Genomic DNA, 26700 nt, shown 5'->3' on the forward strand with positions numbered 1-26700 from the left:
CAATATCCTGACGCACAGAGTGGACACAATAAAAAAAGAGCCTATAAAAATATGGAAAAAATCCCAACAATCAAAACACACCCTATGAGCAAGCACTTGGCAACAGTGGGAAAGAAAAACACCCTTTTAACAGGAAGAAGCCTCCAGCAGAACCAGGCTCAGGGAGGGGCGGCCATCCGGTTGGGGGCTGAGAGGAGGAAGACAGGACAAGCAATGCAGGCTTTAGTTATCAGCTTCTTTAAAAAGGAGGTCATTGTGAATAAATAGAAACACAACAGCTAAATAGTGGAGATGAAATACGTGCAGAATAATGTTAATGCAGGGCGTGACTTCTGAATGGACGACAAAAACAAGACAGCAATTACCATCATGACTTTTTATTAAGATTTATACGTCCTCTTCCCCTTAATCAAGTGACACATTCCTTACTGAAAAATCACCATCTGGTATTTCAGAGGAAGAAGCTAAAGCACAGAGCTCCTACAACTCACAAAGTCAAACATCCGTATTAAGAAACAGTCATCTGTGCGAAATGTCTTTCACTTAACTTATCGGGCAGCTTTGGAACATAAAGAGGTCTTCTTTTTTTTTTGCCTTACATGTCTTTGTATTCCCCAAATCCTGCACCAACCTTTTGGTGTCCACGATCATTTCTTTGTGGAATGTTTCTCTTTTGCTTTGTTTTTTTTTTTTTTTTGTTTGTTTGGTCTTTCCAAATATTTGAAACAGACTGAATAAGAAAACCAGAGAGCATTTATCATTTCACAACAAAACCGAGTGCCCCAGTAGAAAAATCTAACACATCTTTGGTCTGTCATGAGTGTAGATTCTGACAGAAATTTAAAAAAAAAATAATAATAAAGAAAAGAAAATACAATTTACGTATGAAATGCAAAAATTTCTTCAAAATTAGACAACAACAGGCAGTCGAAGGCTGCAGTTGTGGACTGAAAAGTACCGGTATCTGAGTCACACACACACACACACACAGACACACACACACACACACACACACACCAGAGCATTCGTTTGCCGGGAAACCTGCATGCCGAGTCAGCATGTTTTTTTGTTTTTGTTACAGGACACTCATAAGATTCTAAAAGACTGAAATTTGCAGCAGATTTTCACGAAAAATGAATTCATTCCACTTGTCACCCAAACACACCACCGCTAGATCGACCCCTGTTCAATCCCAAAGCAGAGTCAGAAAACATTCCCTCGAGGTAATGCTAAAGATAGTCTCGTCTAAACCGCAAGTTGCCATGAAAATGTTCTCTTGTTAAACCAGATGAGTAAGTGGACCTTCTAGCCCTCACAGCCACTTGCTGTTGAAGTAACGGTTTTATGTTGGGAAAATAAGAAACACGTATTTGATTTGTAGGTCGAATGAGAGGATCAGTTCCACTCTCTGGTCAAGTCAGTTACGTGAGAAGCTCTAGCTGGCACCTGGTTTAGCTTAGCACAAAGACTGGAAAAGAAGGAAAACAGCTAGCCTAGCTATTACTAAAGAAAAGAAAATCTGCCAGCACTGCAATAATCTATATTCAGCACATTGCATCTGGTTTGCTTAATAAGTACAAAAACAAGGGTTAAGGACAAGTTGGTTTTACAGGAGGCAATTTGATGGGCTACCTGTTCAAGAGGTAACAACAAAACAACTAATAAAATCAGTAACTAGAATGTTTCCACATCAGTTTTTCAACAGTTTTAATTTATGGGAATGTATACATCCATTTTAATCATCAATGGGACAGAACCAGGCTACCAGGCTCCCGATTATTTTATTTATAGCCTAAAGCACATTTAAACAACAGATGTTGACCCGAAAGCGCTTTAGAGACAGGAACATTAACATTTCAGGTCTCAAAAAAAAGTTTCAAAATACATGAAAGGATGAGGGATGTGTTTTGTTGTATCAAGTAATTACTGTGGAAAGTAGTTACAATCACAGTAATCAGAGTAGTGGTAGTGGTAATTAAAATGTATTCAAAATTTGCAAATTCATGCCTTTATGGGTTAAAGGTATTTGGTATCGGAAATATATTGGCCCTGTATTTTGATTGACACCAAAAAAGTATCACACTACTAATCGTCTATGAGTGTAGAAGCCCCGCCCACTTGCTGGTAAAATCTTGTTTATTAGGGACAGCCAATCAGCTGGAAGTTTGCTTAGAAGCTAAAACTGCATATTTCTTAACTGAGGGAGTGCAGTAAGGCCCAGTGTGCTAATAATCTCCTCATCCAACTAATGCCAAGGAAGTGAATTAATGCATTTCTTTGCTATGGCTTTAGGAAAGAGACTAAGTATTATTTTGTGAGCATTCAGTGTTGTAAAATGCTTAATATGAACACAAAACTCGGGTAATACACGGGAGGAATGTGGTCTCGTTTTAACTATATGATTACAAGTTGCTCCACTTAAACTACCTGAACACTTTTCATATGAAACTTACAGATACACCTGCTGCTACATATAAAGAAACATTGTTTTGTCCATCAAGGACAAGGGAATTGATCTGCACAGCGTTACATTCCTTAACCCACACAACACATACACACCCAGGATGACCTAACAGTATAATAAAAAAAAGGAACATGTGCAAACTCGTCTCGTAACTGAGCTCATTCCAACAATTCGCCCCGTAAAACACAAGCCACACTGCAGACGACAGACAACGGTCCCCCTTAAAGGCACAAACGTCACGGAGAAAACAAAAAAAGGACTCACAAAATTACACGTTATCAGTACATTTTTCACATGGTGCAAAGTTTAGACAGCCATTTGTCTTTTTCGTTAAAGTAACTAACGTGAAGTATGAAACGCCTGAGCCACGCGAGCAATCGACAGGGCTAATTCCTCTTGAGCGTACAGTGCACTTCTTTGGCCAGGAAGTACTGATGAGGACATTCTGGATAGTTTAATGAAAGTTGTTGAAAGTTCAGCTAAAAGTTTAAACATTTTACACTGGATGTGACTTCAATCAATCACCGGTGGAGGCCACGCTACACAACACTCAAGAGAAAAGGGACGACTTTAAAAACAGAACCCGTTTCTACTATAGATCCACTATGAATATGAAACCTATACTCTTACTTTAATGTAACCAACACCTTAAATTATGTCAAATAAACAATATGCTGTGTGCTGTGTATTTCAGAAATAAAAGATACAGTAGGTCTTAAAAAGAAAACACACAAAAAATAATAATAAAACATAAACTTTTAATCTATCAAAGTGAAAGAGTGACTGGCTTTGCATGTCTTTCCAGTAAACCCACGCTTCATTCATCTGCAAATGTTTTGTTTTGTTTTTTTTAACTGAACCATTGATGAAAGAGTCAAGACTTGAATCTCCCTTTCCTTTTTCCACTCTGTGTGTGCGCATTCCCTTTTCTCTCTTGACATCCTGACCCAGAAAGCAGTCCGGTGTCTTTACAGACAGTCGTACATGCGCAGGGTGCGCTCCAGTTGCTGGACAACACGCTGGTAAAAGGCTATCTGCTCCCTGAGGTAGGCCTGCATCATGTCTTTGAAGTCCACCTCTCGTCGCTGATGGAAGTGGCTCATTTCCGCTTGGAGGGCAAAGCCCACAGTCCGGCAGCGTTTCCTAATGCCGTCAGCCTCATCCTGGTCCATTTTCCCTTCATCACTCATCCGCTGGCTCTCCTTCACCTTGGCAAAGGCACCTGTGTCAAGAAAAAAAAAAATGCCAATAGGTTCTCATTAACTCGGTGGCATGTGGGGCAATGCACGTTTGTTTTGATTTTACTCTCCGAGCTTCTGAGAACTGCATTTTTTATTCAGACGTAATAGCGAATGACACAAAAACCTCAAAGATGATGCCCTGTGGGCATTTTTTTTGCCAGGCTTGCAACACTTTTTCAAATGTTTTACTCTGTATTTAATAGCGTCTCCAACAAAACTCCATTAAAGAGAGAAATTTTGGTGACCGCCACATAACAAGCTTTCATTACGCTGAACTTGACATTCAATTTAGAGCGATGATCAATATGACTGATCAATCAAAATGGGGATTTATAATAAATCTTATTTTAAATGGAAAAAAAACCACCACACAAACACACACACAGATATTAATAATTGCTGTATGTGTGACGATGTCTGAAAAAAAGAAAAAAAACTGACTTTAACTGAATTAGTTACATGTAAATTTGTAATTTTGTTGCACAAGTACAATGTAAAATGTTACCTTGAGTTGGATAAGCAGAGGAGTTGGATAAAATAAACCTTTTGGCTTTTGTTTTTTTTTTTTTTTTAGTTGTGTTCTACTCAAAATGATTGCTTTATGTATATTGAGGGTGAAGAATTACCATTTTTGGTGCACAACATGCAGACATATATACACACATATACACTAAAATCATTATAGTAAGACAATTAAGCTTTGGTTGCTCTGGAGAGTCTGCAGAAAACAGCTCAATAGTTTCTTAGGAATCACTTTATAGCTCTGGGTGAAACGTGAAAGTGCTAGCAGAATTATACAGAGTGACTTATTTAAAACAAGAAACATATTTCCCAGTACCTCTATTGTTTTTGGGAGGATGCAGAAATCTAAAATGATAAACCAAGCAAATAAAAGAACACTACTGCATGCTAAACACCATGTTTTTGTCTAATTTGCTAAATCTAATCCTTAAATGCCAACCCCTTTCACCTCCCAATTAAATTGTCTGTGGTCTTTTTTTTAAAACCAAAAAAATCCCCATATGCTGTAATAAAAGATAAATACAGCACAGAAACAGTCACAGACTTTTATTACTCACCATTATAGTACAACATGCTATATCGCTATGCTGATTTTAATATCTCAAGATAAACATTGGAACCTTCTCCCCAGACATTAACTACTGTAAGCTATACACTTTACAGGGTAGCACACCGAGGAAACCACACAATCACTTCTTGTTTCACTGCATACCAAACGTCTACTTTCAGTGTGCCTACTGCTAGTCGGGACCACATTCACCCAGACTGCTATGAAGTAACTTTCCAATTGCCGAACATGGCAGTCGGATGGCACGTCGCCATTGCTGCATTTCCCATCAGACCGTCAGCCTCAAAAAGCCTGAGCTCAAAATCAGGAAGCAGGACTAGTCTGGACAAGCTAGGTGTTCTGCTTTGTAAGTACTTGCCTGACACTCATCCATTAACTGTAAATCTGAGGTCATGCTACACGGCATTTCATTCGAAACTCCTGGCAGAAGTGTGGGAAAGCATGAATAGCAGCTGGAGCCGGTTCCAGCAGAAGAGGCATGTGGACTGCAGTCTGTAGCTCTGACCTACATTTATGTATTCTGTTTTCCACATGAGAGGAAAATGTGCAGCACAAGAAAGCATGTCTGCGGGACATAAAGGAAAGGCACTCATAGCTCTGTGTGTGTGAGTGAGACTGAAATCATAAAGAATCCCACAACAGCTTGACGTGCTCTTCCATGCAGCTAAACGTCCTCTCTGACTTCATGCAAAACTATATAGTAAAATGCTGCTGCTTAGCTTTCCAAAGCAACAAAAAACAATTCCTCTCTTGAAATTCTTGGCACAGCTGATGCACAATCTCGCCACAAAGAGAATCTTGCTTACAGCTAAACACAAGAATATTTAAAGCCACGAAATCCACGAACAAAATGAAGAAGAAGTGCATCAGGCTAGAAGTAAAACTGAATTAGTTTCCAAGTGTCGTACCGTTTCCCTGTTTTACATATGCTCACTGATACACAACCAGTGGTCTGGAAAGTTGCTAGATTTGTTTATCTTGCCTAACCAGACCAGCTACCACAGTGTTTCACATGTGACAGATTAATGGGCGTGTGTTGGAGAGATATTAGAGCTCTACAAGAGGTTGGAGAAGGCTTTGGACACAGAGTGAGTGAAAGAAAGGAGGAGGAAACAAAAACGAGAGGCAGCGGACAACAAGAAAACTTAAATTCAGCAGCATAAAAATCATTCTTCCTTAGCAAAAGGACTTGGGTGAATAGAATAACTAGCTGAAGATGGTTGGTTTGTTTGCGTTCATGTAAGCGATTAAATGCTTGTAGTCCATATTGTAGCAGCACTTCCAACAGCTTTGACTGAATCGCCACAAGTAAAAAGGATTATGCAACCTCCTGTGATCCACTGCTGCTGCCATCACGCTACTTCTATTGTCTTGGAAAATATTTTATAGCGTGAATGCCTGTGCGGTCAGGTCGCACAGTTTTTGATAAATGCAATTATACATTTGAGGTTTAAAATGAAGAGGAAATGAGTGAAGACAGTTGAGATAATAGACATTGCTACATTCCTCATTCCCACAGCCTCTCACTTAGCCTGGGGTCACTGCAGGGCAAATTCGGGAAACGCACGTCTTCACTGAGAGCGGAAAGTCCGTGTTTACAGCATGTTTTGATTGTATACTTCACTATTACTGTGTCCTTATTAAGCACTGTCATTGGTATTTTTCTCCAGAGACTGCAGATTTCTTTATGATCCAGACATTATAACGCAGCACTTTTTAGGCAAGTGTGTCTAATTTTAACTCTGTGTCATCTGGATTCCGGTCACATTAGATTTAAATCAGCCCTACTGTTAAATCCTGAAGTGTAGTCATCTTTAAACTGAAGCGGAGCCTCTTCAGATATGGATAGTGTGTATAAATCTAAAGACAAAGTTTATTGGTTTGCTGCACAGCTGCACTACGTGTTGTCATATATAGAATGAATCAGCTTGTCTGGGTAGCGAGAAATGTAGAACTATACTATGTAAATTGTTGCACATGAATCGTAACTGTGATCTCTAAATACTATGTGAATGGCTTTTATAAAATTCTAACAGATGCATTAAACACATTTTAAAGAAAGCATGAGAAACCAGCGACTTACACCCTCTTTGGTTAGGGTTCGGTTTACGCATCAAAACAACTTGTTTTGATTTGGGAAGAGATTTTGGTTTGGGATAAAATACAAGTAGGGATGCATCAGTCTGATAATGGATCAGATATCGTTCCAATACTGACCCAAAAAGGTCGATCAGACACAATAAGCGATGCAATCGGTGACAATAAGCTGATTCATTCAGTTCAGTTCTATGCTGCTCCGTGTTTACTTAGCCACACCACAGCAACAACCTCAGCACTGGGAGATACTTACCCACAGCCAGGGTAATGGTGTTGGATTGGAAGTGGAAATAGCTGAGTTGGTGTATCCCTAGTTAGGAATGAAGTCATTCTCACTACTGCCACAAACACACATCACAGGACCGACACTAGACCTGAGAATTCGTTATCTTTAGGGTGTAGCTCAGTACCTCAGGTCATGTAGCAATTGAAAGGCTGGTGTTTTGATCACTAGCTGCTCCAGTCTCCATACCAAACTATTCTTGAACTACATACTGAATCCCAAGTTGCTCCCGACGCATTCACCAGAGTGTCAATGCATGTAAATATCAGACAGAAAGAACTTTGACCAGGAAAAAGTGTTTGTGTGAACGTGTGCATGAATGGGTGAATGAGGCTTGTTGTATAAAGCGCTTTGAGTGCTCAAGTTGAGTAGAAAAGCTTTATATAAAAGGTATGTGACTCTTGGAATAGTATAGAAAGCTTTATATTATTAACATTCGACTGCACAATAGTGATGAAAGGGGCCCATCCCTATGTCACAGAGCAAAAGGCAGGGTGCACCCTGGACACGTTGCTATATCACAGGGATAACACATAGAGATAAGCAGCCATTCACATTTATATTCAAACCTATAGCTGGGTAACCTGATATGCATGTCTTTGGACTGTGAGAGGAATCCAGAGTGACACAGAGGTGACACTTGGCCTGTCGCCAATACTAAGCAGTGCACTAACGTGTGACCCATGTTAGGGCTGTGCGATATGACCAAAATCTCACATCCCAATATAAGAATTCTATCGTCCCGATAACGATATAAATCACAAAAATGTAACATCTTCTGTAAATTCTGTGAATCTCGACTTGCAGGAAGTGTTTTCAGCTGCGCATCATAGCTGGAGTCGAGTGTTTTAACCGATGTATGAAACGATACAACTTACTGTATGTCTAAAAATGTAACGGCTGCCGTTTTCTTTGTGAGTATTTATTACACGGCGTGCTGCGGGGAAAAGCCTGTTCTAACGTTTGAGTCTAAGGTTTATTTATTAGCACCTGGCGGCTCTTTTGCACTTCTCATCCGTAAATAATCTGCTCTTTCACGTGATTCAGTTTATTTTGAAAAAGTCTCAACAGGATCTTGAGCTTTATTGTGAAAGGTTTATTTGGAACATAAACAAGCGGTCACGCAAGGGTTTTACCGTCGTTGTTGCTAACCACAACGCATAAAAACAGGCGCTTGTCCGTCCGTAGTGTGGTTATATAAAATATAAGAGAAAGAGAGAACTTTTAAGAAATCAATATAACCACTACAGTGACCATCAAAACGATGAAAAAATATTGTCGTAAACAGTTTATTTTGCGACACCACGAAACAAGCGATAGCGTAAACTGAACCGATAGACGTTTTTATATCGTCATCCGATATATATATCATTATATCGAATATATGTTGGATGACCATGATTTTCAAACACTTGAATAGTCACCAAGTAACAAACTGTCAGTCACAGATGTACCACAACTATGCAGTCACTGGAGAGGAATAAGAGGTGGGGTGTGAAAACCAGTGGAATAGCCAGCTTTTGCAGCTAATTGATGGCGTTGTGAACACTTTTCTAAAACAATAATTAGCTTTTTTTCCCCCTCCCTACCAGCACTAAGTTGAGCGGCAGTGAGCTGAACAAAAATGACCCTGTTATTACAAAATCAACACTTCCTCAAGAACTATTAAAAGTAAGGTTTAATTTGACCTCGCCTTTTTAAAGAAATTCTTTGCAGTTCTCTAGAGCTGTGTGCATGTGTGTTAGTTAAACTGTACTGGGCTAATATGTGAAATGTGCAGTCTCCAGTATGTAATGACATCACTACTGCAATGAAAACCACAAAACACATACCCCCACTTTCCCTTTAGGACTCAGAATTGGCAAATTACTCTCTCTCTCTGAAAAGCAAAAGGAAAAATATCTTGCAGGTGACGACATGACATTTTAAAATCCATAAAAATGTGCTGCAGTCGCTGAACTGACGGACTTGTATAATACTGTATGTGATACTAGAGTAGTCGTCTATAAGCCTTAAAAGTTTAAATACCAACAAGAAAGCCATTCTGAGTCTGCGTAATCAAAATGAATCTTCGGCGAACAGTAAAACAAACAAATCTGGAAATACTGTTTCAAAGATTTCAAACACCGGAAGGACTAACGTGCCTGAATAAGATTAGTCTGTGTTATTCATACTGGACAGAGGTAAACAGAAATATTTCTAAACTGAGGACAAGTGAGGCTTGTCGCCACAAAACACTGACCATTAATAATGGGCTCTGTGTGTGTGTGTGTGTGTGTGTGTGTGTGTGTGTGTGTGTGTGTGTGTGTGTGTGTGTGTGTGTGTGTGTGTGTGTGTGTGTAAAAGGGCTGACGTCTGTGTCAAGCACCGCAGTGAACTCATGACATATTTGTTCTTTGTTGGCCTCTCAGCTTTGAGAATGTAAACGGCAAAAAAAGAAAAAACAAAGTGCACTGTGGAACTTGTGTAATTACACAAACAGTGTCATCACATGCTTGTGACGAGGAACGGCCACAGATGTTAGAATAGAAGGATGGGGCCTTTCTTTTATATAATCATGCCACCTTTCATTTGTAAAGTTGCGTTGTGGTTGCCACCCATGGGTTTTGAAACCAGATGTGACAAGTGACTCTTGGCCTTTTTTTAAAAATATACTCAATAAATCAATAAAGTCATCAGGAGCCGAGGACACCAGAAGTCTCTTTACAAGCGCAAAGATCAGCCCTCTGGTGGCCATTAACTAGAATGCAGATGTTAAGACGTTCCCTCACTGATCTCACTTTTCAGAACTGGAAGCTACACATGTCCGTCTTCATACTGCCTGGAAAAAAAAGAAAATATACCAGTAGTACTGTGTACTATGTTTTAGTTTCTTTAATGTTTATGTGTTCTACTAGTTGCTGCGAGCTATACTAGCCTCCACCATCTCTATCAATACAGTTGCTCTTTGTTAGCTTTGTTTGTTAGTTAGTCGTTAGCCTTGAGAGATTAGCATTTTTACCATCGCCATCTTGTTTTAAAAAACAACAACAACAACAAAAACGCAATATAATGCTGTACTGTGAAATCACATATTCATTGGCTAACAAATGCCTTCACCAATCAGCATACCACAGGTAATCCTCCATTTTGAAATATATGACCAAAGTTTATAAAATAAAACTGAACCCATTAAGTGTTTACAAAGTTCAAAACAGAAAGCTATTTCCCCATAGACTTCTATATATGTGGAAGCCTTTTTGTCACCATAGCTATCGCCATCTGGAGGTCAAAAGGCACTTTCACATTAGCTTTTCTTTCTAACCAGGAATCTACGTCCATGTTTTATACCATCTATAGTTACACCTGAAAGTGTCTAGCTGGTTAACTGCTCAGCAGCCTAAAACCTAGCGCGCTAGCAAGTCTTAAATATGCTAGGGCCACTTCCTGTATACTGTGCCATTTTCTTTTCCCCCCCCTACCCCTAATACTTTGTTATCAGGGCTGTATTTTGTTTCATCATGGATGCATTACAGAAAACTGGATACAGACTCAAATTACTACTAATACTTATGCTCATGTGTTTTACCATAACTCTATATTTCAATGACATCACAAAAAACAACTATTATCTATTCAGCTCCAAGTCTGTTGCTATTAAAAGCCTTTAAGCTGATTCAGTCCAGAACATGCCTGTAGAAGCACTTATGATTTTTATTCAAACAAGGTAATAAAGCACAGAAATCTGAAGACAAAGATAAACACTGACATTTAATCTTAATGGAGGAGAGTACAGGAACAGAGGGGGAGGGGGAAAAAAAACAGGAAAGGAAGGGAACATCATGTGCAGAAAAGCTGAAAATAGAGAAGAAAAAGAGAAGAGACATTTCTTCAAGAATGTATGACGGGGTCAAAAGGACTCTGCGATATCTGCCGGCGTTTAAAGTTGGCCTTAAAAGCCTCGAGGATAGACAAACATGAAGAAAAAACCTCTGCTGAGTTAGCAGAAAATGTAATAGTGTTTACAGCAGCCAATCAGATACACAGATAAAACGGAGCTGGAGTTAATGACCTGAGCTGGAATGCGCTCACAACCAACTTTTATCCATCTCAGAAATGTTATCTTTAAAGTCAATGCAATGCATGGACACACACACAAAAAGCAAACGTCTCGAATTTTTCAGTACTTTGAGGATGAGGAACAATTTTAAAATAAAACAGAATGAGTAATAGTCCAAAATTCCTCTGCACCCTGGATAATAAGTTTTCAACCATGACAACAACGCTTACACTCGCAGAACTACAACAAAAGACTTCCAACAGCTCCAAAGCACAAACTGAATCTCTTAATTGAAGCCATGCCCTGATGTGTTCAACAGCTGTTCTTCTTTTTAATGTTTAGAGAGACTCTAATCTTAAACTACTATATATTTCATATTTACACAGACAGAGTTATAAATTTACCCTCGTGCCAAACATTTATGCTAGCATGATGTACTCATTTATTAAGAAAGATATGTACACTTATGCTTCTCGCTGGGTGGGGGTGGGGTGTTAAGTCACAACGCTCCCCTTCAAAGGGATTTATTTCAATTCTTTTCAAGTCGGGTTTCCGACATCTGTATGTCGACATGAAATCAAAAGTTGGACTGGACGAGGATGAAAATATTTGGCATTTCCAGTTGCCAACTGGAGCAAAATGTCTGGCCTTGTTACAAACTTAGCTGTTCAAACTACCTCACAAAAGTTCAGACAACAACAGCATCAGTGCTGTCATCGCATATCATGCAAAACTAATGAGCAGTTAGCATTAACTGTGACACCACGGCTCCTTTGTATAACTATTTATTACTAAGATTTGTGAGACAAGAGTCGGGTTGCCTTGAAATCCCTCTGGGTTTTAAGGCTTTCTGTTGTGTTTCTGGTTGTGACATCAAATTCATATATAATAGTGTCAGCTCTTCTTCTGTGGAATAAATGGAGTGTTTACTTTTGTCTAATTGGAAGTGTTGCAATGGCTGAAATTTACAAGAAAGAAAGAAAAAGTAAGACATGCAGTTCTGATAAAGAATGTCTGGCCAGTATGACTTTAAGGTTGTTCCCGTGGTCAAAATAAATTCATCCCTGCTTTGTGGACTGCCTACCTTAGTCAGCACCAATTAAAGCTTAGACATAGTAACAAAACAAAAACCTGGAAACCACCACAGTCCATTGTTAACTTTGGAAATGTCTTAAAACTAAATTCTTTTTAAAGGATAGTAGGGGTCAGCTCCTCAGGCTTCAAATGGCCCTCAAACTTTGGCATCTTTGGGACCTTAGTGAACACTTTCTTGATGACTTCAGGGGCTCAGTTGATAGTTTTAGGTCACACTAAGTAAAATATCAACTAGCAGATTATGGTAGTTATTGGGTGAGAATCATCAGACAGCCCACGATACAATGATATTGCAATACTTTTTGTTAATTTTACATTTTGTGACATGTTGAGTATTGTAATATCATATAAATCATATATTGCATTTTATCACCTCAAAAGCAAATTATGTGCTCAAAGTTAAAAGCTGTCAACAGCTGTTCAGTCCTTTTATCCAATAAGACAAAGTTATCTTACTTCAGTTATTTATTCTCCTGCAAAATGAGATAAGATGGAGTCAGTCTGCAATCTGCCATCTGTTTCTTATAATTGAGCAATTAACTGTGATAAATGGTCAAAAATCACATATCTGTTGCTCTTAAACATAAATTCATACTTAATTATCACATTACTGCTCATCAACCCCCCAGCTCTATAGAGTTATAACCAGCATACTGTTCAAGTTGAGTCAAACCCCCTCAGGTTTTGCTCGACATTGATACAGACTCATTCAGACTGACGGCAACATGCTGACAATCTGTCTGCGCTTTACACCATTCCTCATTCACCCAGTCATACAAGCACTTTTTTCTATGCTTAAGTTTTCTGTGTTTCCGGCTAGGGCTGCCACAAACGATTATCTTGATAGTCGACTAGTCACCGATTATTTTTGCGATTAGTCGACTAATCAGATCACGCATCCATTGGGCGTAAAACGTACAGCTTACTGCACCAGCAGCATCTGCTCTTATATAACTATCATTAGCTTACAGCTTTAAGTGTTTAAGGTATGTGCTAACTAAAAATAAAGACAAGATGATAGTTTATTAAATTTTAATGAAATTTGCAGATTGTTTCGGTGGAGTTTAATAAACTGAGCCGTCTGCTCCTTGCTATCTAAAATATAACAGGACACTGGAGTATATTCTCAAGCATCTCACACTTCTGATAATCAGTTGTCTGCTTGACGTTTATTCAGTTGTGTAAAAACTATAACTTTAATCTCAGCCAAACCGATTTACTCAGGAACAAATAAAATACTGAAAAAAGCCAAACAATAACATTTTTAAGTTATCTAAGTGACTTATGTATGTTTAACCTGAGTAGCGAAAGACGGCGGTGGGTTTGAAAACGATTTGTCGGGAGTCCGGTGCTCTCACGGGTTCTAGTGAGCCTTGAACCCCGGCTCGCTATTGAGCAAGTTTACACAGCAACATTCTCGCCTGAAAATATGTTAAACGTTTATTTTGTGACCCAGAAAGAATAATAAGAGTAATATTAAAACTAACTAGCTGCCGCCATTGTTGGAAACAGAGCAGAGCTGCGCCATGAATTCTGGGATGGGTTGGGCCACGAAGTATACACCCGACCCATCCTTCAAATCTGGGGAAATGAAGGACGCATTTGTGGGCCGCATTTGTCGGAGTCTACAAATGCGGACACAGGAGGATGCGTTTCCTGAATTTGGACACAGCTACGATACCGGACACTGTTCCTTCTTCTTCGGGGTTTAACGGCAGCTGGCATCCTTGTACATGCAGTGCTGCCATCTTCTGTTTCAGTCCGTTATTACACTCTTAAATCCTACTACTTATTCCTGTGTGTTTTGGGATCTTACAAAGCTTCAAACGATTTTGATAGTCGACGTAATCGTGACTAGTCGACTAATCGTGGCAGCCCTATTTATGGCAAACATTCACGCATGTTCACACTCTGATAGATGTATCTACATCCACACTAGCCTGGATAGATTTGAAAACGGCATTTTAGTCTGAAAACCCTCTGCGTCCACCACACTAGCGTTTTCAGTCGTTTTCACAGAGTTGTACGTCCACATTGAATCGGCCGAAATTTACTTTATTTACTTTACTCATTGAAACGCGGCGGCAAAAGGTCGAAGAAAAGCACAGAGTTTTTTTAAATGGACTAACAATGAGGTGGAGTTGTTGCTGCGAGTAACACAAAAGTACAAAGTTGCAAAAGCAAGTGAGAATTAAATAATTTGAAGAAAAGCTATCTGGAGCATGTACAAAACTGATATTAATCTGTAATATGGCTGTCAAAATTGAGAGCAAACAAAACAACTGCTGTATAATGCCCCCAGCTATCTTTAATTGGTCACATGACTGCATCACATGACTAAAATGCGTTTTCGAAAGTCTGCGTTTTCGAGTGTCCACACTGCGACGGGAAAGCTCCGTTTTGAAATGTATGCATTTTCGAGAGTGTTTTCAAAACACTGCGTTTTCCCTTGGGAAAAACGCCATCTCAGTGTGGACGGGAGGCCAAAACGGAGAGAAAACGATGCGTTTTCAAACAAAAACGCATTAGTGTGGACGTAGGCTGAACCACCAACCTGCTCTACCTCCTGAGCTGCAGCCACCCCAGCACCCGAAGTTGTAATCAGTTGCAGAATGTGAAAAAGAAATCAATATAATAAGCCACAGATTGTATACTTTTGTTGTCATACATGCAGTAGTAGATTTCACACATGAACTTTGGCTGATATTTGGAGAATGAGGTCAAAGCAGGTGTCTGTTGTGAAATGTAACGAACAGCAAGACTGTGCACTCAAGACGTGTTAGCGCCATAGATGTGCGTTGGCCTAGGTGTGTCTCTGCAAACACAACGAGCCACAACAGAGAAATAGACAGACAAAGGGAGTTTATCTCCCACTTGACAGCCTGTAAGAGAATGACCAAATCATCAAAGAATGAAGCCTACTGTCATCCATAATTAGTGCACATAAGTAGAAGGATATCAGGTAAAACAGTATAAAGCTATAACATTTGTCAATCATTTTTCCTTTCGTTTTTCTCCCAAGTGGAGTATACTGAAACAGTAACAGTAGGCTAATAAAATACATTGGCAAACCAATACCTAGATCTAGACGAGTTAACTTGGGCTGACGGAATTTCCGATCTCTATTAGTGGAGCAGAAAATTAAGAGACTTATATGAAGAATGACACCTTTGAACTAAAAACTTGTATAAAAGACAGAAAGATAAAGAAGAAAAAGAGGATTACATGTTAGTTAGTGGCACGTCAGCTGTACTTTAGCTGGATTGGATGTAGATATTGTAATGCAGCTTTATAGACGGGGCAAAAACACCATTCTCCAAGCTAACTGATGTATCTTATTCCAAGAACAGCCAAACTATGAACAAATACAGATGGCAATGGCTTTTAGTTTCCATTTATTCATGACAATGCAAGCAAAATAAAGGCAAGAAAGCAGAATGCAACCTACACTGAGTAAGAGTTTGTTGCGAACACATAGAGACCCTAAAACATCACATTTATTATTTCAGATTAATTTTACATACCGAGATAGAGACACAGACAGACCAGAGCTTTTAGAGGGCAAGGTGAGCCACCCAAGCAGCCAGGACAGGCAGGCAGAGGCAGAGCTGGCCATCTAATCCGCATTTCAATCCCCAGCTCCTAAGGTCTCCATGTCAAAGTGACCTTGGGCAAGATACTGAACCCTAAAATGTCTCTGAGACATCCATCATAGTGGAATGTGTTCATAACAGTTAGGAAGTTCACAAAGTCAAAGAATGAAGCACCGTATGAATGTGTGTGTGACTGGGAGAATGACTTTTATTAAAAAGTGCCTTAAGTGCTCGCTTAGAGTAGTGAGCACTCAAGGCTTTGATTAAAGGATCGTTGCTACCAAGTAGCTCTAATTTTCAGGAGTTTTTGGAAAAAAGTTACAATTTGGAAAAAGATACAGTATAATTTAGATTTTTGTACAGTTGCATGTTCCACTCGAGTTGTAGCGTGCTCTCTCCTCTGTAATGTAACCACTGGTTAGGCAGTGGTACAAACAGAATAGCAGTGCTTGATAAATTCATAAATGGGTAACTCTGCAAAAAGAAAGGGAGAGGAAGGAGACACAGAGAGTCATTGGGCACTTCCAGCATGAAGAGAAAGTATTGGTTATATTTGCCAGTGGGAGCACCGAATCATGTTTAGCCTGCTTCAGATACAGCAGTGCAAACAATGACTCAGCCTAACTAGATTTATGGACATAGGTGATATCAGATGAACAGGTAAAAACAGCACCGGGTAGAAGCCTAAAAAAAATATCACAGAAATGTGTGATAATGATATTTCTGACACCCAATATTACACATTAAATATTAAACAATATTACACACAATACTCTATTTGCTCTTCTATTTGGAGAGCAACTAGCTAGTGCTCTAGCTAGTCTTTCAGCCAAGCTTGGTTGTGTGCTTTTGGGTCATATATCATTAGCTGCTAGCAACAGTACTAGCTAGAGTACTAGCTAGTCTTTCAGCCAATGTCGGTTGAGTTACTTGTGTGCTTTTGGGTCATACATCTTAACTGCTAGCAACTCTTCCATCAAAGCCTCATTGTACTTTACAATATGTTTATGACTCAAGCGGTTAAACATGTTTGGAATTTCCACCTTTAGCGGGGACAGTTTTCTTGCATATTTTGGAAAGCATTGCGATGTGCTGGAGATTGTTGAAGTAGTTCCAGTTTTACTAAATCATTATTGGAGGATGACACACAGCTCTCAATGTCAAACATTTCTGGGCTTGCATAATTTTTTGTATTTTTTTAATTAAAAAAAAAAAAAGCTATACAGTGACATCACAGTAAAATGTATACCAGTTATCCTTGACAATATGCTATGGAAAAGCCCCAGTATTAAATAAAAACCTTCGTCTTGTTCTTAGTTTATTAAAAATAGTAAATGGGAACAGTAAGCCAATTTCACACTAGCCAACATAACAGTGGGCCACCCCTTCCCATATGGAAAAGATATATATAAATCTTATAAAGTTTGTATCTGTCTTGTGTGAAACTTGAATGAAAAGCATACAAGAGTGAAAACACATATAAGATCCCTTGAAAAATTATATAATGAAACTTTGGATACTTACTAAAACAATATATGAAAGTAATGAGAAAGTGGCCACTTTCATGAGTAAATCATATAAGTTTTTACTATTTCTTTTCCATATGGGTTGTTTCCAGTTTGAAACCCTATAAAGAACACTGTCATCCTATTTTCAAGTTTAAGCTGTTGCAATAATAAAACATTTATTTATCTCTCTCTGATATGGCAGAGCAGCAGTAAGTTATAAACAACACAGGCTAATAGTGAGGCTACCACCAATGTGCACACTCTGGCTAAGCAACGGGAACTAAATTCACTTAACTAAAATTAAGTGAAGTAGACATGAGGAAGTTTTTCTGCCTGTCAGGTCTAAAGGGTGGAAGTTTGACTAAAAGTTGACTCCGCTTGTGGGGTAAATTATTACTCCAGTGAAGTGGAACTGGTCATAAAAAGAGCAATAAGCAAATATTAAAACTTACGACTAAGGAGGGGGGGGAAGTATTGTTACAGTTCCTGTGCAACTTGCCCAGCACCATCAACAGTTTACCAGACTTTAAAATAAATAAATAAATTAAAACAGAAAACACTGCACATATGTTATAGCTCTACAATTCAATCGGCTCTTACCCATGCTTCACAGTGTGACCAGTTGTGTCGTTTTCCATGTGCCACAGCAGGAAAAGTACAGATGCCAATAAAATGGTTGCATCTAGGTGAGCTTTTCAGTGTCTTGGTAGAGTGCACGCTGGGACACTGGCCAGTCTTACTGGGATATTCGACTGGTGCAATTTCTAGATCAGTCGTAATTAACATTTACTCTAAATTTATAACTCTAACACTAGTGTCTGCCTGCCAAGTTGAAACTTGATTATGGCACATTTGCAGTAAACTTATGCTGATCAATGTGCCGAAGCAGAAGACTCAGCCTTTGTAGCTACACACTAACACGCCAAGTTTAAACTTGAGAAGCCAGCCTCGCTAGCACACCCTCTTTGGTATTCTGAATTATGGAATATCTTTAAAGCATAATTATCACTTTTTGACAGAGAGGTCTCAAACTTTATTGCCATTACGCTCACGGTTAGCGGTCACGCTGTGTACTGTTAAACACTGTGCCAATTTTTTCCATATAAGCTCATTTTACTTGTAACTCGTGCCTTTTTTTTTTTAGACTAAGGCTACAGAATTTGTGCTTCTCTGAGAGAAGAAAGGAGGCGGCACTGGTAAAAACTGAGGACTCTGAGACATCTGTGATCTCCTTTAGTGTGAAACAACATTGCACTGGGCCAGCACAGACAGGAATGCAGAAGCATGTGGATAAGCTGTGTGTGAAGCCAAGGCGCTAGCCTTTGTCAAGATTTATGAGTGAGCCAACAGCAGCAAAACACCTTTGCTCTCCAGAGTCACTACAGTCAGAAAAGGGAACTATAATCGGCCAAATTACAACTGCCATAACTTGTCCACTCTATGCTAACGAAATGCAAGGCTAGTTGCACAGACTGCTGTTTGTGCACCTGCAGAAAACGCTGCCTTTGGCTTTGGACTTTCACCAACATATGGAACGTTAATCCTCGACAGATTTGTCAGATCATATTAACGCCATACGCGCTCCTGGTCAAGTCTTTGGAAATTAACCAAAGAGCTGTGTGGTTGTCTTATAAGTACTAGAACTAAAAGTTAGATGGCTGTGTGTTATCTGCTCAAATCAACAGGGCATTTGGCACACACATTTCCCCGGAGCTGGAAAGCAAAATATCTTTTTATTCAAAAATGCACATGCAAGAGCCTGCATGTGGTTTTGTTATGCGTTGCCATATGGAGGACAACTAACCTCTTGTCCATATTAAAAGTCTGGCCTGCTAAAGGTGTCCCAGGGTAGCTAGTTCATTCTCAAACTGCATAATGATGTGGTGTGGATCACAGGTTTTATCCAACTACAAGCAGCTGCTAAAGTAGCAAAAAGACAAAAAGTCCACTCCTTTAAAAAATAAATAAATAAATAAAAATACAAACTGAACAGCTTAGTTTTACAACTAAACGGTGATCTTGGCCTTACTTTGCTCTACATGTCATTCTCGGATGATGCAGATCCCGATTTCATGCAGAGCCAACACCCCTGATCTCATCTTACACAACATGTGACCAGATCATCTGGTCCGATACCCTCGCTGTGGAGCGCGTTGGTTTCACTCTATTGTGTTTTCTTTTTATACGTATTCAACCCCTGAAGAGCTGGCTTTTGTGTAAGATCAGTGCAGTGATTGTCGCCAGGTACAGAATCTACAGAACATGATCTCTACCCAAATTCTCACAGACACTGGACAAAAAAATAAATAAATAAATCACACATGTAATATTTAAGACCTGATGAACGCTGAGGGAGCGCAATGACTCCAATCATTCAAAGTGAAGGAGCGAAGTGAATTTCAGAGGCCAGGATGACTAACAAACAAGTGATTGTAAAAGGCATCCCAACTGTAGCTGGGAGTGCTTAGATCCGCCTCACACAAAACCCTCAGAAGGTCTTTATTGTCCAACAATGCAATGTTATTTACTCTTCACATCAAGACTTTCAATTGTATTCAAATGAGATCAAGGTCTAACTAAGGGATTTGTTTTGGCAGATGTTCAAAGCACAGCGTATGCACCGTTAGGAGATCAAGCATTTGAAACCAGGATAGATTTACCTTCTCTTGTATCTAAGCCAAGGAAACTTCCCAGTCAAAGAGTTCTGATATGGGCAGATGTGGGACAAGGAGAAAAAGATGTAAAGAGAATAGCGAAACATAGTTGAAGCATGTGCGGCAGCTTTGGCTGCAGACTGATTTCAAGGCAGAAACCAAAAGTGAATGTCTGTTCAATTTGGATGAAAACACAAATGGAGCACACCCTCAGATTTTCCTGACACTGCCCAAAACCTCACACAACCTGCGTGGCTCGCTTGCCCACCACCAGTTAAAATTCCTGGAGTTCACATCCTGACATGGATCACAGTTAAAAATCAGCTCCTGTAGACCTCAGCGAAGGCAGGCAGGGAATAAAGAAAAAGCCATAAGGGATGAAGGAGGAGTGTACCGGAAAAGGTCGACCTCAGATCTCTGTGTTCCGACTGTTGCCACAGCTGTATCTGGTTCAGCAGAACACAAGTCCTATCAAGGGGAGTTATGTGGACCGACAGGGAAGACTCAGCAGAGGGGGGGAAAGGGTCTCTGCCTGAACAAAATACAGTTTCCTACAGTATTTATCACCTCCTGGTTGGGGTGAGAACTATTTGTAGACACTGCTGCCAAATCAAATTTTTTATGTAGATTCCAACATCATGCTTTTATTACATCAGTGTTTCCTCACACGCAGACTTTACTGGGGTGGGCAGCCCAGTTATATCAGCAGCAGCAGCCCAAGGATACAAGGCAAATAATTTTAACATAATTTTGTTTGTCAGCGACACCTACCCACAATCCATTTGCGAGTTGACAGGCTCCTCGCTTTTATTTTGAAAGGTTAGTCGCTGCTGACCAGCTAGCCCCGGCCTACAGGCAAGCTGGTTGCCAGGTTTCTGTTGTAGTGGTCATGTTATAAATTAGCTTCTTCTACAGAGAGGATCCTATCCCCTGAGTGTGCATACTCAGATGTCTGGTAGTCGAAGGTCTGCTGAAAGCTGGAGAGGAACTTTACCCATTAGGGAACTGGCACATGTGCTGCTACATGAGCTCAATGATCCTGCAAAAGAGTAGAGGAACTACTGTACTACTTACTACTGCATCTACAGCTGTAGAACAGGATGGTAACACTGGCATTTGTTCCGCAAGAGTCTCACTAAAGAAGCAGCATTATATTGTTTCATTATTGTCATGTAGCATTTAGTGATATTATTTGCCTTTTCAAAAGGTATTATTTAAAAACTTAGGCAAGCCTTCACCCTGCAGGAGCTGTACATACGTAGATGAACACACATGGGTATGCACGGATGCCACAAACACAAATAAAATCTGAATCTGTTGGAAACAGTGTGGTTTAAATAATCCAGGCTTAATGTTGAGTGCTAAACAAAAACATCTTACCTGAAATGGTCAATCACCCCCATTCAGGTATTACACATGAACTTATAGAATCAAAAGAGCAAATGAACGCCAGGCCTAACAACTTTGATTCTTTGGGGTAAACACTATTTATTCTGTTTACTATAATGTCATATAGTGGAGGTGAATGGATTATACATTTCAATATCAGAGTCCGACCAATCTCGATACATAACACTGAAACCATCTGCATGACCTGATACTCTGAGGTTGAAAGATTCCCCGTGGTTTGTTTGTTTGTTTGTTTGTTTGTTTGTTTGTTTGTTTGTTTTTGGGGGGGGGGGGTCTTGGTGGACTGGCCCTTTAATTTCATTCAGATGGCTCACATTTTCTCTTTTGTTCCTGGGTGGAGTGCTTTCGTGTAACTAGCTGTATTGTAACACGAATGACCTCTGCGATAATACGCACCAGCTGTTTGAAGGGAGATAATAACATTTACCAACAGCGTTCCTCCTTCCTCACTGGCAGCAGCCCCTTCCTTCCTCCTGAACAAACTCCAATCGGTTGATGTGTTGTTTATTTGAGAGCTGACACAGAATGCTGATTTATCTGTGCTCTGCTCGAGCGTAAAACTTTACAAGCTCCAAGTTTACCAGAACTCCATGTAGGATTAAGAAAATTGGGCATCTCAAACAGAAAATTGCATATGCAAATAAGGAGCAGCACAGTTACAAAACAATGGTGCGTTTCATGATTTCAGGTCAATAAATGTACTCGTTGCACATTTCTATGCTAATATCCAACTGCATCGTTTTTGAAAACTTGTGCAAAGGGTAATGTGTATTTCACATTTTCAAACAGAAGCAATAATATACTAAAAACTATATACTAGTGCATACAGTACTGTGAAAAAATAGTATGTGCACCAACCATTTTTAAGGAAGGAACACATTGAGAAAAAGCAAAGGTATGCCAAATTAGAACTGAACTGAAAGTCCGTGGGAACAGGTTTTATGGAGGGATGAAACCAGATTTGAAATCTCTGATTAAAGAGAGAGACATAATAGAGAGCCATCTGTAAAACACGGCAGAGGCTCTGTAATGGTTTGTAGCCGTGTTTTAGCCAGTGGTGTTAGGTATCTTGTCAAAACCAAAGGAAATGCAAACACACCAAAGGACCATTAGAGTTTGAGTCGCCATTTAAAAGCATCTAATTAGCAATTAATTCATTTTTCAGCATGTCAACAATCCCAAACACACTAAACACACCTCAGCTATACTGAAGTAGTTTGAGAGCAAAAGGTAGGCAACATGCAAAGAACTGTTTTGAATATGCTTCAAGAAGTCTGGAGAACTATTCCTGAAGACTGGTAAATTACAACGACGGTTGAGGGTTAGGCGTTCATTTTTGATGGTTAGGGTAGGCTAGGGAAAGCGTTATATCAATTCAATGTCTTAACTAAGAGATTAAAAAAAAGTGTGTGTGTGTCAGCACTAATTTGTTAGTTAAAACCTGGAGAACGAACCAAAATACTGTAATACTAGCTTGACAACCTACCATAAACATGCCTCTTATAGTGACTACACTGACTACAAAGACCACTTCTTGTCAATGACAACCAAGTAAACATGGCTGACTGTTGTACCATTAAAGTATTACACGAATCTGTTTTTATTTTTTCACTGATGAAAAAAAAGCAGTAAATCATCTCAATTAAGAAACTCAAACTGAAGAATATCTGGCATTTTTCCACATAAAATTACTAAAATGATTCTTATTACTGCATCCGTCAAAAAAGTGAAAAATATAACAGGCTAACACTATGATTTAATCTTGGGCTCAGGTATTGTGTATCTATGTGTCTGTGTCTGTCATGAGGGGAGGGGAGCTATGGAAGGCCTGCCCTCGTCTGCCATCCATAACAAAATAAACTGCACGGCTTGAGCAACAAAACATGATTGTGAGCTATCAGCTCACCATGTTCCTATTAGCAGACACTTTGTTTATTATTCCTAACAGTTAGCAAAATGAAACGCTTTCTTGTTGCAGCTGATGCAGGCTCTCTGATTACTGATGGATAAGTCACAAAATTTAGGTTAACAAAATGACATCTTGAACCAATTAATCCTTTACCCTTCAGCACAGCTTTCTGATGAATTCAAATTGTAAATGACATGTCAGAAAAGCTGATTATGTGGCCCAGTGTGTGGCTTTGTTTGTTTGAACAACCGTATTAATAATTGCATCCAGCATATGGATGCAATTATCGTTACGATTTCTGACTCCTGTGGCATTTGTTTTGCTTTTTTTTTCGTGCACAGATTCATCAGAAAATTCTCTGACACGTTTAAATTTCTCAGGCTCACCTTTCTGTAGATGAATGATGTCGGGGAAGTTGGCGAGCAGGCCTTGATAGAGCGACAACTTATCCAGCATGTGGAAGAGGTCATACTTAGGTTGCTCTGCAAACAACTCTCCAATGTTCTCATAGGTGCGGCCAGTATGGGAGATGGCATTGTTGAGTCCATCTGACCTATAGGGAGGGTCCAACGTGAATGCGTGGCTGATAGACTGGAAGGCATTTCCAAGACGCTGGAACTCTTTCCTGAATCCACCCAGGTGTTTGCGCACCAGCTCCGAGGCGACGTGTGTCAGCTGCATAACGCTGTCGTCCATCTTCCTGGCAAAGGCCTTGAAGTTGTCGACTCGTTCCTCGACGTCCTGAAGGTCCTGGTGCTCTTTGGGGATTTGAAGGGTTAGCATGAAATGCGCGCCCACCATCTCGTCCTTCTCCGCCCTTCTCTTGCCCAATTTCCACTGCTTGTCATCAGCACACATGAGAAAGTGCTCAAAGCCTTCATATTGGGAAAGGACTGGGTGACTGGTCATGTGGTTCATCCACAGTATCAGTCGCCTCTTGCGCTTCTCAATGAAGTCTTCCTCGAATCGCCCCGTGGCCTGCTTCTCGGGCAGGTGAGGCACAGAGATCACAGTGAACTTGTGAAGCAGGCGGTTGTACAGCCAGTCAAAGTGTTTGTAACGTCTGTAGACGGGACGCCCTGTATGACTTGGTGTCACCCGGTACGAAATGTAGGTCTTGATGCCCTTGAACTTTGTCTGTTTGGTGGGATCCTCAATGGAGCAGGAGAAAGGCTTTGGATTCTCCTTCCACCGGGGCCCTAGGGGACCCATGTCAATGGAGTAAGTCTCAGCTATCTTTGCCATCATTGGGACATCACCCAACACAAATGCCTCTACCCCTGAGCGGACAAAGCTGGAAAATCTGTTCAAGTTCCTGCCCACCATACTGCCCTTCCTAGAACTGGTGATGCTATCTTGTCTGGATGCCGGCTTGGGTCGATAGTGCACATTGGGATTGTTGGTCATCGGGTTCTCAGGGGCATGTCCATTGGCTCCAGGATTCCTGGTGTGATCAGCATCATCCACAACAGTGGACCTGTCATCCCAGTCATCCCAGTCGTCATAATCGTCATCATCATAATCATTCTGTGGATAATGGAGCGAGGTGTTTGGAGTGGAGAAGTCCTTTCCTAAAGAGCCCGCTGGGCTTATGGAGCAGTCGGTAACATTAGAGTTGGAGCGACTGCGTATAATTTCCACATAAGATGCAGGGAAGATACCCCTCTCTCCTCGGCTGTTCTCCCCCTGAAACCAGCCGTCCACTGAGTTCTCGTCAAAGATAATCAGTTCCTCATTCTCCTGGATGCTAATCTCCCCATTGTTTTCGCTTAAAAAAGTATAGAGGGCTTTGGCTTTCACTGACATCTTTGATTACTCCCGTGGCTGCGAAACCAGAGAATTCTACATGCACATAGTGCTTAGATTATATCGATGCTGCTGTCTCGGTGCATGCCACATTGGAAACATTTGACACTAGCTCACTGTAATATTTAAACTCATATCAAATGGCATCGCAGCTGTTCGATCGTGTGTGCCACAGCACAATATGACCTATGTAAATTTAATGATCTGACACTAGATAAACACAGAGCTTGTCAAAAGTTACATAAAACTATTACTTCTATCTGCCAAAAATAAAAAGTCTGAAACAGGCCTAGGGTAACAATTAGTATACTCAGCCCATTGAGGCTGTTGATCTATTATTGCATTATACTAGCAGGTCTAACAAGAACTTTAACCTACAAAAGATCTGTAACACAATAGGCCTCTCAATACAGAAGGACCCCGTGTCTCCTTTCTCATCACAAACACAACAGGTTCAAAACCAAAAGTGTTTTCACCGAAGAGCTCCTCCAAAAGCGCCGACGGTCGTTTTAAAATCCTCTCAAAGTGGGCTTCAGCCTCGCTGTTAACTTATTGTACAATTGTGTCTCATTACCGAGCTTTAAAACCATCCGTGATGGGACTACTTCCAGGATAAAGTGGCCCGGTGTGAAGGAAAAACAGATGGATGAGTAATGGTATCCCTGTGCATTTTTAAACGCCGCATTCCCTCACACTGAAACTTGCTGCGTGTTCCTTTGTAAACAGGTTCCTGCGCATCTTCAGTCGATCCTTTTTCAGCAAAAGCAGAAAACGGCCAAAAACAATCCGCGCCCACTAAGTATCAGCACACGCCACGAGCCGCTGCTATTTCTTGGAGTTTATTCCTTTGCGAGCGGCAACAAAGTAACTCTTTCCATGACGTGCGGTCAGACAATTGAAGGCAACTTCGCCTTTTTTTTTCATCAGCTCCTTTATATTGTTTGGAAGAGGCGGAACAGGCTCGATGCCGCCCCCTCCAGGAGGGAAGGAGCATTACATACAGTGAAGATTACAACATCCAAGCACAATTTATGTCGTGGGTTACCAGGCATATTATAGTTTTGTATTTTCGAGTTTAGTTTGTTTGTTTTGTTTATTCTTGTATATTTTGTCTTGAATAATGAAAATAAATACCAGGTTTCTGAAAATAATGAAAGAAAAACTATTAACTCAGAAAGTCAACTTAAATTTTAAAAAGTATAAAAAAGAATAATAAATTATACTTTACACTATAGTTAAGCTTAATGTTGGCGATAATTACGATTTAGTGTATTATTGTTATTGCAGTGATGCTTACTACTATTAAATATAGTCTTTATAATTTAGGAAACCTACTTCCTATTGGCTACCACAATAACGTTGATATGATATATATTTCAAAGCTTCAATAAATTCTTAGACATAAGGTGTTAGACTATCCAACCGAGCAACAATGTAGCCGTAATAGTCTCATTTAAGTGCTGAGTTTAAACTGAATTTATATACAGTACATGTTTATGTGGCCTCCTTTA

At 40.0% G+C, this 26700-nt stretch overlaps 1 protein-coding gene across 1 annotated transcript; it reads right to left on the minus strand.

Moving 5' to 3' along the window:
* Positions 1 to 361: 361 nt before the first annotated feature.
* Positions 362 to 26089, minus strand: snx33 (sorting nexin 33). The gene is made up of 2 exons (XM_085462449.1): positions 23770 to 26089; positions 362 to 3686 (listed from the first exon to the last, which is right to left on the minus strand). Exons 1-2 carry the CDS (start codon positions 25187 to 25189, stop codon positions 3433 to 3435), a joined length of 1674 nt encoding a protein of 557 aa, XP_085318575.1. The 5' UTR covers positions 25190 to 26089; the 3' UTR covers positions 362 to 3432.
* Between the last annotated feature and the right edge of the window lie 611 nt (positions 26090 to 26700).

This window comes from Copadichromis virginalis, linkage group LG7 (genome assembly GCF_057382275.1).
Source record: "Copadichromis virginalis isolate Kocher_CV1m ecotype Utaka linkage group LG7, C_Virginalis_male_GT1.1, whole genome shotgun sequence".
Lineage (NCBI taxonomy): Eukaryota > Metazoa > Chordata > Actinopteri > Cichliformes > Cichlidae > Copadichromis > Copadichromis virginalis.

What these genes read in the sequence shown, in the direction of transcription:
- snx33 (XM_085462449.1), bottom strand. Translation starts at nt 25,189, where the DNA reads ATGTCAGTGAAAGCCAAAGCCCTCTATACTTTTTTAAGCGAAAACAAT. An exon ending in CATCATTCATCTACAGAAAG is followed by an intron (nt 3,687 to 23,769) that starts GTGAGCCTGAGA and finishes TTCTTGACACAG; the next exon opens with GTGCCTTTGCCAAGGTGAAG.